Source organism: Squalius cephalus (assembly GCF_949319135.1).
Source record: "Squalius cephalus genome assembly, chromosome: 7".
NCBI classification, from domain to species: domain Eukaryota; kingdom Metazoa; phylum Chordata; class Actinopteri; order Cypriniformes; family Leuciscidae; genus Squalius; species Squalius cephalus.
In genome coordinates, this window is record NC_137128.1 from 20390585 (window position 1) to 20404462 (window position 13878).

The following is a 13878-nucleotide window of genomic DNA, read 5'->3' on the forward strand; positions in this document are numbered from 1 at the left end:
TCAGTCTCTCTCGCGCACTTCCGAGCGCGCTCTCCAACATACACACCGGTCTCTCTCGGACACATCGGTCTCTCTCGCGCACTTCCGAGCGCGCTCTCCAACGGTCTCTCTCGCGCACTTTCAAGGGCGCTCGCGGCGTTCGCCTCGCTTTTGTTCGCCTTGCTCTCGCCTTGACTCGCCATGACTGCCGGTCTGCCGCACATAATATTTTAAAAAGTAACGGACAACGCACCATATGGTACCGGTAACGGAGTTAATTTATTTAAAAAGTAATGCGTTACAGTATTAGTTACTGTCAAAAGTAACTGAGTTACAGTAACGCGTTACTAGTAACGCGTTACTGCCCAACACTGATCGTTTATTATCTTTATGAGCGCTGTCTCTGTGTTGTGATGTGGTCGGAAACCAGATTGGAAATTGATAAGAATTTGTTCAGCTGATTGAAGACAACTTTTTCAATGATCTTGCCTGTGAAAGGAAGATTTGAGATCGGTCTGTAATTGCTCAATAATTTGCTATCCAGATTACTCTTTTTCAGGAGGGTCTTGACAACTGTGGTTTTAAGGGACTTTGGAAAAGTCCCAGAGAGATGTGAATTTACCACTTATAGGAGATCTCCTTCTAAGCAGTTTAACACACTTTTGAAAAAGGAAGTGGGGAGTGTGTCAAGGGCGCAGGTTGATGTTTTAGGGTGCTGTACTGTTTCTTCCAAATTTTTACCATTCATTTCTTCGAAAATCAGACATAGTAACTTTCTGCGGATGTGGTCTGATCTGTCTGACCTCAGTGCAACACGAGGATATGCTGATCGCCTTTCTGATATTATTGATTTTCTCAGAGAAGAAGGAAGCAAACTCACTGCATTTGTCGTAATCACGAGATGGTTGTTAGTTTAGGCTCGTTTGAGAAGAGCAAAATCTGCAAAGAACCGATCACCGGTGATCACCACAAGATGCATGCCGGTTAGAAATGTGTCCGAGTGTAGTCCGTCTTGCTCTAATGTCATACTGTCAAAAAACTCTCACGACAGCGAGGCGGACGTGTCGGATTCTGCAGTCAGGCACAATTGCTCTCCACTGACTGCGCTGATCAAAAAGCACGACGGGAGACTTGCAGACGACACAGCTTATGCTCATTGGTTATGGCAAGCTGTTTTAGCATTAAATACACCTGGCTGTAATAATCATAATTTAGTTTTGACTAGTCATAATTCCAATTCCAGATAGGCCTATCTTAATTCCAATTTTGACTCGTTGTAATTTGAATTAAGACAATGTTATTTTGACTAGTCATAATATACATCCGAGACATCTACAATGCTGTTTTGACTAGTCATATTCTTCCATTGTCTTCCACTGGAAAATATTTCTGGATATCTTCAAATGAGTTTTGACTTGTAGAAATTGTAATTAAAGATATCTCTAATTGATTTTGTACTATAGGTGTAGGATTATCCGTGAACAGGCCATTTAATGAACACAACACTGCATTCCACAGTTCGGAACGATTCCCCATCGAACCATTAAACACATTCATGGGGCCAAGATGGCTAAAGGAGATGTCACCCCCCTCCCTCTTTTTGTGCCTGTCTAATCTCACACCAGCAATGCCAGGACAGCAGGGAAAGATTTCTCTTTGTTCCCCAAACTTAAGATAAATCCACAGCCTTATCAGGAAACGAAAGGTGCTAAGGCGTTCCCATCACCTTAAACCAAGGACACCTCTTTTCTGTAGCTGTAAATTCCAGAGACTTTTGTCTCCTAAACCAAGAGACTGAAATTAACCCAGTCATGGTTTCTAACAAACAATGGTCTCAAAATTGCTTCCAATAAGCTGAATTGATCACCAGTATTTACCTCACATATATCTTAAGTATCATGCACCTCAACTATGGGAAATATATGTTATTTTGGTACCTAAAATTATTTCTAGAATTTTGATATAAAGTAGATGTTTGTAGGAAGCACCATATTTAAACTATAAAGTTGGCTTATTAAAGTGTTAAACTAAACTCTCAGGAGTTTAGGCACACGCGATCATGTGTACATTATGCTAATTACATGCAAGAACCGGAGAATGGGGCGTAGGTCTCGCCCAAGACAATATCTGATTGGCTGAAACACTTGAAAGGACGGGTTGGATGGACACGCTCATAACCCAATGACAAGCAGCTCTGCGTTGCTTTTTGCCTTGCTTTTGCAGTGACTTTTGCTCTTGCTTTGATTTGTGCAGACCTCTCCATCGTCCAGCGCAGGCATGTGCTGGCCATCTGGACTTTTTTCATCTACAAGTGTATCCAAAATACATTTGTAGATATATGAAAGTAATTTAGTACTAATCAATTTACAATTGTAGATATCTTGAATTGGATTTTTGACTAGGCAAAACTTAGAGACATTTCTTGAATTGGAATTATTCTTAGTCAAATCTAATTTAAAGATATCTGCAATTTAATTATGGATATCTCAATCTGATTTTTGACTAGGAAGAACTTTATTAGAAGATATCTGCATTCAGCTTTGTGACTAGGAATAATTCCAATGTAGATATCTGGAATTAACATTCTGACTAGTCAAAATTCCTTTATAGATATCTGAAACATGCATGCAAATACACATTTGCTAACCTTAAACATTTTATTAACCAATCCTACCTTGGAAACTGTTGTCATCCGCCATTTTGTCTAAGAATTGTATAATAAAGGTCCTGCATCTTTGGGTCATTTTAAACTGCTTTATACAGACATAATTCAAAAGTATGAAAATAATAACACAACACGAGTTGTGACACGAGTAAATCTGCAGCAACACAGAAAGCACAATCCATATACAGGTGCTGGTCATATAATTAGAATATCATCAAAAAGTTGATTTATTTCAGTAATTCCGTTAAAAAAGTGAAACTTGTATATTATATAGACTCATTACATGCAAAGTGAGATATCTCAAGCCTTTATTTGTTATAATTTTGATGATTATGGCTTACAGCTTGTGAAAACCACAAAATCAAAATCTCAGAAAATTAGAATATTACATGAAATCACACAGTAATTACACAGTAATCCCATGGTCATTGAACCAGGTTTTGGTTATTTTGGCAGTGTGGGCAGGTGCAAATCCTGCTGGAAAATGAAGTCAGCATCTCCATAAAGCTTGTCTGCTGAAGGAAGCATGAAGTGCTCTGGAAATGTCCTGGTAGACGGCTGCGTTGACTCTGGATTTAATAAAGCACAGTGGACCAAAGTCCTCTTTTCTGATGAGAGCACATTTTGCATCTCATTTGGAAACCAAGGTCCCAGAGTCTGGAGGAAGAATGGAGAGGCACACAATCCAAGATGCTTGAAGTCCAGTGTGAAGTTTCCACAGTCTGTGTTGGTTTGGGGAGCCATGTCATCGGCTGGTATTGGTCCACTGTGCTGTCCACTCAACGCAGCCGTCTACCAGGACATTTTCAGAGCACTTCATGCTTCCTTCAGCAGACAAGCTTTATGGAGATGCTGACTTCATTTTCCAGCAGGATTTGCACCGGCCCACACTGCCAAAAGAACCAAAACCTGGTTCAATGACCATGGTATCACTGTGTAATTACTGTGTGATTTCATGAAATATTCTAATTTTCTGAGATTTTGATTTTGTGGTTTTCACAAGCTGTAAGCCATAATCATCAAAATTATAACAAATAAAGGCTTGAAATATCTCACTTTGCATGTAATGAGTCTATATAATATACAAGTTTCACTTTTTGAATGGAATAACTGAAATAAATCAACTTTTTGATGATATTCTAATTATATGACCAGCACCTGTATAACGTAATGTACTAATCAATGTCATTACTGCCAGTTAAACTTTTATTAACTTGTAATCTTTTTCAAATCAGCACTGTAAAAAATTTCTAACCCTCCCAAATCAAAAATTTCAAGTGACCGATAACATCTACATTTTTCAATTGGCCCAAGTGAAATTCTGTAAATTATAAAATTAAATTTACAGATTTTCACTTGGGCCAATCGAAATTTACAGAATTTCACTTGGGCCAATTGAAACATTTAGATGTTATCGGTCACTTGAAATTTTTGATTTGGGAGGGTTAGAAATTTTTTACAGTGAGCCTTCACCTTGGGTCTGCCTTGATTCTGAAACTTTCTTGTCCGTCACACATTTATTTGTAAGTTTTTTTCACGTTTCTTGTGTATAATTCCATTGTTCTTCACTCATGTCTTTTGGCTAATAAATAAATTCAGAATAGCAGTTTACGGTTCTCTGTCTTTATTGAACATTGCACTTTAGTTGGTCCATTTTGCAACATGATTCAATTAAAATCACAGCGCTACATTTATGCATGCTGGAGACCTTTTACCATATGAATGCATCCAGATATTATTTAATAATCCCTGAAGTAATTCATCCAGTAGCTCTTCTTTCCGTGACAACAAAAGCAGACTACTGTTGTTAGCACTAAGCATTAGGCAGGGAGGGTCTGACTCGGAGTAAATTTAGTCTCACATCACACAACAGCAGATTTGACTAGGAGCAGCTACAATTCAGATATCTTAAAATATAATTGTGACTAGTCAAACTGAATTAGAGAAATCTTTAATTACCTTTGCGTATGTGTGACACGTCAATTGAAGATTTCTATGACATCATTACAAATATCTTAAATGGAGTTTTGACTACTCAAAGTATTTAGAGATATCTTGAATCAGATTTATTACTAGTGTAATTATAATTGGAGATATCTCTAATTATCAATCTGACTAGTCAAATTAGAAATATAACTCATCAAAATACAATTGTAACTATCCAAAATATATTAATGGATAGTCAAAGTGTAATTTTATATGCCAAAACGGCTTGCCATACCAAGGGAAGAGTATGACTAGTCAAAATAACATTGTAGATATCTTCAATGAAAAAATGACTAGTCATAATCACGTTGTAGATATCTTAATTCCAATTACAACAAGTCAAAATTACAGAATAGATATCTGGAATTGGAATGTTGACTACAGTCAAAACTAAATTACTACTAGAGCCAGGGGTATTTCATGCTTAAACGGCTTGCCATACACTCAATATTCTTTGGCTACTAGTGGTCTCTAATATCTCAGATATTATTAATCAGTTTCTTCTACACACAGTCCTTTTTACATTATCTTTAAAAACAAATATATTCTGAAGCATTGCAATAATAGTTTGACAGTACTGCTTTACAATATTAACAGTCACCACCGGTACCGTATAACAACTGCAGTTCAAAAAGAGAAATGCCCAGTGTTAAAAAGCATTGTCAAACACTGAAGTACTGACAATCTTAGCACTTAAGATAGCTGCTTTTAATATTAGCATGTAACTGGTACAGTACACTAAAGACATACATATTTGGATTATAGATACAAAGATCCCTTGTGAAAAGACAGAGTTTTAAATGAAGGACCACCCTTTGCGCTCCATAGTTTGTTTTGTAAAAGAAATGGATGATGAAATACTGAGCTGTTACTCATGACTTTTTTCTCAAGGCACGTGTGTAATGAGTTAATGCAGAAGTCAAATTCACTGCAATAAAGACTCTAAAACAGTTTTAGGAAAGTGTTATGTTAATAATTATGTTATTTCAACTTTTGCACCAGTGACAAAATCGAGCATATGTGTGCTCACTTGACACAAAGAGGCGATCCTAAGTGATTGTGCATGTATTTTCAGGCAGTGTTGTATGATCATTCTTTCTTTTTTTATTATTAGTTATTGGCTCCACCTGACGGTGACTCAGTGAAGTATTTCTATTAGGAGGCGCTTGAAGTCACCGCCACACTCTGAGCTCAGGGCATCCTTTAGGGTAACATCATATTTCTCCAAGTACATGTCCTTGATGGTCTCCAAATCCACCTAGAGGTGAATGTGAACGTGGAAAGGAAAATATTATTATTATTTCCATGAAAAGCTTTGTATTCATTGTATCAAGTCCAGAATTATCTCTACCTCAGAGCGTCCCACAATAATACGTATGAGCGTGTCCTCGTCTGTCCCAGCTCCTTTCATCGCAGCGTTCAGACGACGGGCGAAATATAGCTGAGGATTTTTAGCACATCGCACTGTTCAAACAAAAACAAATCACAGTATGATGTGTGTTGCAAGCAGAAAAGGCTATCAAATAGCTTTATCCTTTCAAAGTAGCTTACGGCCACTACTTTGAACAGCAACATGACTCTTTGATTCAAAAGAAGGAACACATTTCCTAAAGGCTTTTTAGAGTTTGGATGGTTATAGTTACCCAGAGTAATGTAACAGTCCTTTAATGTTCCTGTAGCCTCACTGTCTATAGCATCCAGGATATCTGTTCCAGAGAGCTATGGAAAGAAAACAAAAGAGAAACCAGAAACTCAGAAAGAATGTTGAAACAGTTGTTGTAAAGCAGCGCTGGGCATAGCTGGTGTTTGACTGTACAGTTTCATATATCTTGAAGGTGGCCTGAAGCTGTAGGTAGTTCCTGTGAGTGAGGATGTAGCTGAAAGTGGACTCATCTGTTCCAAAACGTCCTTCACCTGCCTGTTGAAAACCAACCACATAGTTATTCTATTCATTCACTCATTCATTCATTGAACAAAATAACTGGGGCTGCCAGATCTGTTTGAAAAACATAATCAAACAATTAATCAAATATAGTCCAAAACCAGCCCAATACCAAAATGAATATGAAAAATGGCACAAGAGCTGTGAAGAGGGAGGATTGGAATCCAAAAATGTAGCTCTCCTTGAGAGAAAGAACGCATTATCTTGATGTTTTGAGACGAGACTCCTGTTTATAGTTAGAGCCTGGCCAAATCCAACCTTGGAAAAGCTGTGTGTCAGTATGTGTTGTTGGGTGTGTTAGTCTTTTTGGTTACAGGTTAAGGAACCACTGGCATTATTGCAGATTGAGTGAGTTGTTGTTCTGGACATGCTGGCACCCACCCAGCATCCCAAATCTGCGCCCTGGAAGGTCACGCCGTGCCAAACTTCAGGGTCCGAGTGTCAGCTGCCTAATCGATGGAGATATGCTTCCGTCTATCTGTATATGTGTGGAAAATTACTATGTTTATCTATTTTTTAGCCAATCAGAAACTGCAACCTGAAGCAAGGACGTAGCTTAGACCTTGGTGTAGGGCAGGGATGGGCAACTTCGGTCCTGGAGGGCCACTGTCCTACAGAGTTTAGCTTCAACCCTAATCAAACACACCTGAACAAGCTAATCAAGGTCCTCAAGATTACTAGAAAATTACAGGCAGGTGATTTTTTTTCAGGGCTGGAGCTAAACTCTGTAGGACAGTGGCCCTCCAGGACCGAAGTTGCCCATCCCTGGTGTAGGGTATAACTGCTGTGATCTTTGTAACTGTAAGCGGGGCGTCCTACGAACTCATTGTGTGAGTCTTGAAGCTGACTTCTGCTGATGAAACTGCAAACTATCTTCAGTGACAGCTTTTGTACCTTTTTTTCAGAGAGTGTATACACAAAGTAGGCGGGACTAAAGGCTGATTTATACTTCTGCCTCGGACCTGCGCCGGAGCCTCTACGCTGTAGGCTACGCGTTGGTTTTCATTTATACTTCTGCGTCATTGTCTGCGTTGACAAACAATTACACAAGCAGAGGGAGCATGTGAAACCCGAGCGAGGGGTTCTAGCAGACCAATCACAGCGTTTGAGTCCGCGTAGAATTGACGCATTGTTACATTTTTGGAGAGGTGCACGTCAGGGTACGCGTGCTACACACAGCCTACAACGTAGATACTGCGTGAGTTCAACGCAGAAGTATAAATTGGGCTTAAGGCAGTACAGGCTTAAGGGAGTTAAATGGATCATAACATAACATAACATAACTGTGGAAACCTTTTATAAGAATGCAAATTATGCGTGAAAATCATGGACTTGGCAACTTATTAAAAAAAAAAAAGTTATAAACTACTTAAATCCAGAGATTTAAACATCAGAGTTATCCTCACCTCAAACAATGATACTGCATCCTGTTCTGCCAAACTTTCATCCACTTCATAAGACTCATCCCTGCTGGCCTGCCAGTGAAAGTCAGTTGTTCATAGCAAATAACACCAACAAACCTTGGTAGATTCAATTGATACATTGATACTACACTATAAACTGCAGATCCAGTAACATGCAAATACAAACTTTAGGAATGGAATTCTGCACCATCAAAGACTGTATAGAATAACACTTAATTCTTAAAGGGACTTTGGCACCATTCATGTTCCATTTCTAGTGAACAAAAGCCTTGATCGTTTCATTCAGTGGCGTTTCATTCAAGTTTTCATGACTAACACAGGCTGTGTCCAAAAGCTTAAAAATGCTGCCTTTTGAGGCTGCATTCAAAGGTAGGCATCAAGGCACTTCTAAATCCAATGTTAGCTTCACTTCCTGTCTCCTGAAATGCCTTTATCTGATTGGTTTTTGAAGGCAGCATAGATGTATCTTTCGCTGCCTTTGATATCCCACAAACCTGTGCGTTCCATGCGATGACAGTTAAGCTAAATATAAAAAATGGCGTCTGAAAGTTGTAGTTGGTGGTTAGTTTGTGTGTAAATGTAAGTTTTTAACCACCATTTTCCACTTTTGATTAGTTATTAAATATTTGCTTAATTATCACCAAAGCTCTCTCTATTTTGCTGTAGATCATTAAACCGTTACGCTGCCTCAGAGGTCTCTCTGAAATCAGTTTCATAAGGTGCCTTCGTATGCAAACGCTGCCTGCTAATTCACTCCCTGATAGGGCAGCGAGGCAACAAGTCAGCTGCATAAGCTTTCGGACACATCCAGTCTTGTTATGCTCATAAAGTAATTTATTATGGAAAATGTTTTATTAAATTAGGAAAATGTGTGGCCTCAGACCCCTCTGAACATGTGAAAAAAGTGTTTGAATGTATTTGTACCCATTTGTGCACTTCTACATTCTTCCTATCAGTACAAATCATTGCTAAATACTATAAGTATCAAACTTAATGGACATGAACTCATTAGTATTTGTATTATACTAATGAGTTGTACTCATAGTTTGTATTTTACCTCTAGGAGAGAAACCAGAAGATTCTTCACTTCTCCACTAGTGTCACCTTCAATATCAGCCTCCAGATCTCTCTCATGCACTGGAGATCAAAAGATCTGTTACATGACTATAATAATGCATTATTGTATTATTACTAATAATATTAGCATCACAGCAATGAGCATCATAGTATCAATAATGAGTCAACAAAATCATGTCTCTTCATATTTTATTACATCACAAAATCATTTGTATCTGATTAAAGCTTACCTTGCACATATGCCTCTTTGCAGTTCAAAATATCCTGTTAAAGAAAAAATATTTATTGTGTAAGTAATGCTTACAATCAAGTAATGATTTCTTTTCAGCTGTGTTTGATGCTTGAAATCTGTGTGACTATTCTCCCAATCTAATAATGTAAATTATAACCTGATTGGTGCTGGTGCAGAGGATCTCCACCAGCACGTCCTCATCTGTCCCAGCACCCTTCATGGCTCTCCTCAATTCTTTAGCCATTAAGATGTTGGGCGGGTCCAGCATGGCTATGATTGCGTTCTCAAAGTTTCCTGTGAGTTCATTCTTCAACACTTCCTTCAACTCCTTTCCAATGTGGCCACAGACCGAAAGAACAAACCAGAAACAGACTCAAATAGATGTATGTTGGTTCAGTCTATCAATGAATTATGATATGAAGTAAAAGTTATTAATTAAAAATACTTTTAACTAAAAAACTTAGTTACATTACATTTCAAGGGATTGTATGCAAGATAAATTTGTTACAATGCTGGTTATGAACATTTTAGTCGATTTAGAGAAGGGATATAAAGAACAACTATGGTTCAATACAATACTCCAGCTTTCCATGAGCTCTGCACGATTACTAAAAGCGTGAAAACATAATGGTAGAAACTACTCCAGTTACCTAATGCAGTCTAAATCAATGCAATGTGATGCTGGGAGAGGAAAATTAGAAACCACTGGTCTATGGCTTATGTCATATATGAGATTATTGTGTTTGTTCTTATAAGCCACTTTAAAGGCAGGGTAGGCGATTTGTTGCAGACACATTTTTTGCTATGCTGGTTGAAAGTCTCTTCACATCCTGATAGCAATCAGTGGTCTAAATGTATTTGTATGTATATCGTCTGTGGAAGTTGTAGGACCATAAAATGTTTGTCCAATCACTGCATAAATGAATCTACAGCAGTCAGGTGGTACAGGTCAGCGCTCTTTAAGATGTTTATGTTCATTATTTCTGTAATGGTATGTGCTTTGAGACATGAGGTAGTTTAACGGCGTCTCTGATGCTTTTGTTTGCTCCCTGCTGAGCGTGTTCATGTGTTTTGAAGGAGGCGTGGTGTTGGAGACACTCTGAAGGGAGGGTGGGATCTTATGCTTTCGAAGCTAGCTCGCTATTGCTCGCCTCTCCAAAAGATTGCCTACCCTGCCTTTAAAATTTAGACAAACTATATTTATGCCATATTAGATCAGCATAAATATTGTACTTTCCACAAAAACACAATTATATAAAGGATTTCATTTGTCAATAAACATTTCAAAGATCTGACTCACATCGTCATATTTTTCAAAGTAGGCTTGTTTAATCTCCATTCGCTGGAATGCAGAGCGGTTTGCTAGAATGGACATGATGGTCTCTTCATCCGTCCCTGTGAACAATAGGAGATGAGCGATTACCTCATAATGCCAGTTATGATTTAGGGTATGTTTACACGACAACGATGTACTAAAAATGGAAAAGTTTTTCCTTTGTGTTTAAAAAATAAATAATTGCATACAATGTTGTCAAAACGATCCCCGTTCACACGGATCCGCGGAAACAACTAAAACTGCTGTATTATGCATGCCAGGCCAGTAGATGGCGATGTCATGGTGTTGTGTAAACACCCCCTAAGAACTCACACCATTTTCAACAAAATATGGAAACTTTTTACAGCATTTTTGGGAACTGAAAATGCAAACGTTTGAAAACAGGTTTCAAAGTGCAAGTTTTTGAAAACGACACCGTTATCGTCTCCATGTAAACTACAAAAACGAATTTGTGAAAACCGTGAATTCATGTGTACGCGTGTTACGTGTTCAGTGTCTATAGGCGCGTAGTGTTTCTTTACAAAGTGACCTCGCCATCTACTGGCCTGGCATGAATAATATTGTTTTCGTGGATCGGTGTGAACGGGGATCGTTTTGACAATGTCTGTGCGTGAAACTTTTCAAAAACGCAATGTTTTTAGTACATCATTGTCGTGCGTACCCTTAGTTAAAATGCTTAAAGTCAACATGAAACAATAGTTGTGATTGTCTTTACTTCCCTATTGTGACGTACGAGTGAAACTTCTTCTTGGACAAGAAAAATGGAGGGTGGGCTCGAGTGCTTGTTTGTTTGTGCTCCATAACTGAAACTGCATGTACTTAAATGTTACATTTAACATTTAAATGGTCTTAGTTTAAATTTAATTTATTTATTTTACTTTTTGTTCTTCTTTTCTACCCCATTTTATATTATTATTTGTAATATATTATTGATGATATTAATAATTATTAATAATAATTTATATGGTTGTTATATATTTTCTAAATGTATCTTGTTTTCTTTAGCTTTTTTGTAAAATGTAAAAATTCTAATACAAATAATACTTAAAAAAAAAAAAAGAAAAAAAAAATTGTTGGGCATGACTTGATTTTGTCCATGGGGAATTGATTGGATGGTTGTGATTTGCTATTGCTGTGATCTCATGTGAGAGACAGGTTGTCCCGCCCTCATGCCAGTAAACATCATCAGAAGAGACAAAAAATGTCTCTAAGAGGGAGGGGAAGTTAATTTGATTAAATATTATGAAGGCACAATATATTTATTTTAAATAATAATGTGCATGTGGAAATCATTTATAATAATCACTGCAATATTACATAAAAATACGTCAGCGAGGAGGACATTAAAATCAAGCCACGCCCTCTATTTTTTCTTGTTCAATACTCGGTTTCAATACATCCCAACCATAGGTCCCAACGCTGAAGTGAAGTTGGTAGCAAATTCTGTTTCATGCAGACTTTAAAAGTGCTACATCTTATTTCATCATATTGTAAGTTAAAAAAAAGCACCCATTTATGTCAGTATTTTCCAACAGTGATTATTTTTATTTAACCTACCCATTCCTTTGCAGGCCTTACGGATTGCCTTGATGTCTGCCATCACATCAAAGTCTTCAAAAGGAGTTATTGTGGGCTGAAATGAAGGTTGTGTAAGAAAAATCATGTGTTGTGCAATCAGACTTTTGCAGTTTTAAATAAAATTTACAGATTTTGAAATGGGTTAAACGGTTCATTCCTTTTAAAAATGTACAAAGATATGGTAAGGGACCCAATCAGGATGTTTTTCAAGGTTTTGTGGATTAGATCACAATGCAGTATAGTCTGTGTGGGAAGGGAGGGGTTCTGTGTCTAACACACAGCTGAGTCATGGGATCTCTGGGAAAGGACAGGAACAGAGTAAGCCTTCCTCTGCCTCGCCCACTGCCATAACAACAATGTGCACTCATCGAAAACAAAACAGTTATTCTTAGAGAAACATTCTTCTTCTTATTACAAGAGTATAAACTACTGCTCAAATCACAGTAAAATACAACATAATAGGCTAATAGTAAATATAAAATGAATATATGGGAAACTCTTAAAAACATATTAAGTTTAGTAATGTTAATAATAAAACATGTGGAAAAACTGTTAAAGCATCAAAACAAAACATCGAAGTGTCACGCGAGAAACTCTTTTGCGCATAAACACATTTATTTAGTCTACGCAATATGTTGCATAGCCTACGCAGCAAACTAATAACACTTAATAACGTTATCTGAAGTAAAAGAAACAGAGAAAAATGCAAAAAAGAAACTTCACTGTTTTACTCACTTGAACGTTGCCCATCTTGTTGTGATGCTGCTGATGTGAGTCTCTGACTGAATGTGTGCGCGCTCTCGCTCTCTCTCTCCACTCGGCCAGAGCATCTTTTTACTCCATCGCATCCCTGACGTCACTGCTGGCGACGTCATCAAATGTGAAAAAAATTATTCGATTTTTCTGTTCTTTTTTGTCATTAACCATATGCTAAACAGAAATGTGTAATGTATAGTTTTGTTTTGGGTTGATGTTTCATGTTACAGTCATGTTTCCTGTCTTGTCATGTGATTCCCTTGACCTCATGTGTTCCTGCCATGTAGGCTACTTCCATACTCTTGTGTCATGTTGTCTTTTCATGTTGTCTTTGGTTAATTGCCTTGATTATGTTGACAGGTGTTTATAGTCAATCCTTGGGCGTTTCTCAATACACGCAAACTTTACTTTGGCAGGTCTGCAAATGGAACAGCGGCGTTCAGCTCGCTCTGATACTCCGGTTGTCTCTATGTATATTTTAGCTAACAATAAAACGAAATGTGTTATAAAACACCACTCTGCCTCTTTTCATGTTTATTTAAAAAGATCTTAAACATATTAATAGCCACACAAATGTGGTTAAAGCTACACTGTGTGATTTTTACCCCCATCTAGCGGTGAAATTGTATATGACTACCCAGTGAAAATTTGTTTCTGTTCCTCTCAATTCCGAGAGCGTTTTAACTCCTACGGTGGCCGTATTATTCCAAGATTAACATGGCTTCCAGTTATCACTTCGTCCATGACAATAATAAACAATATGTCTAAAATGAATAAAACTACAGGACAGATGTCAGGAGGTAAACGTCACCCTTGGAATCGGCTATCCCAGCATAATCAGATTAGGCTAACGTTACAATATGTACAAAGTAAAAGCAATTAAAAATAACTAAAATTTACAGT

At 37.6% G+C, this 13878-nt stretch overlaps 1 protein-coding gene across 2 annotated transcripts; it reads right to left on the reverse strand.

Moving 5' to 3' along the window:
• Window positions 1-5168: 5168 nt before the first annotated feature.
• On the reverse strand, window positions 5169-13080 carry anxa13l (annexin A13, like). Of its 2 annotated transcripts, none has more exons than XM_079877806.1 (11): window positions 12955-13080; window positions 12199-12274; window positions 10606-10700; window positions 9463-9630; window positions 9304-9337; window positions 9054-9133; window positions 7979-8047; window positions 6447-6548; window positions 6274-6349; window positions 5982-6094; window positions 5169-5888 (listed from the first exon to the last, which is right to left on the reverse strand). In XM_079877806.1, the coding sequence occupies exons 1-11, from the start codon at window positions 12967-12969 to the stop codon at window positions 5769-5771; spliced, it is 948 nt and encodes a 315-aa protein (XP_079733932.1). In that variant the 5' UTR covers window positions 12970-13080; the 3' UTR covers window positions 5169-5768. The 2 variants fall into 2 exon arrangements, with proteins under 2 accessions (XP_079733932.1, XP_079733931.1); XM_079877805.1 differs by having other exon boundaries at window positions 9463-9633.
• Window positions 13081-13878: the final 798 nt, after the last annotated feature.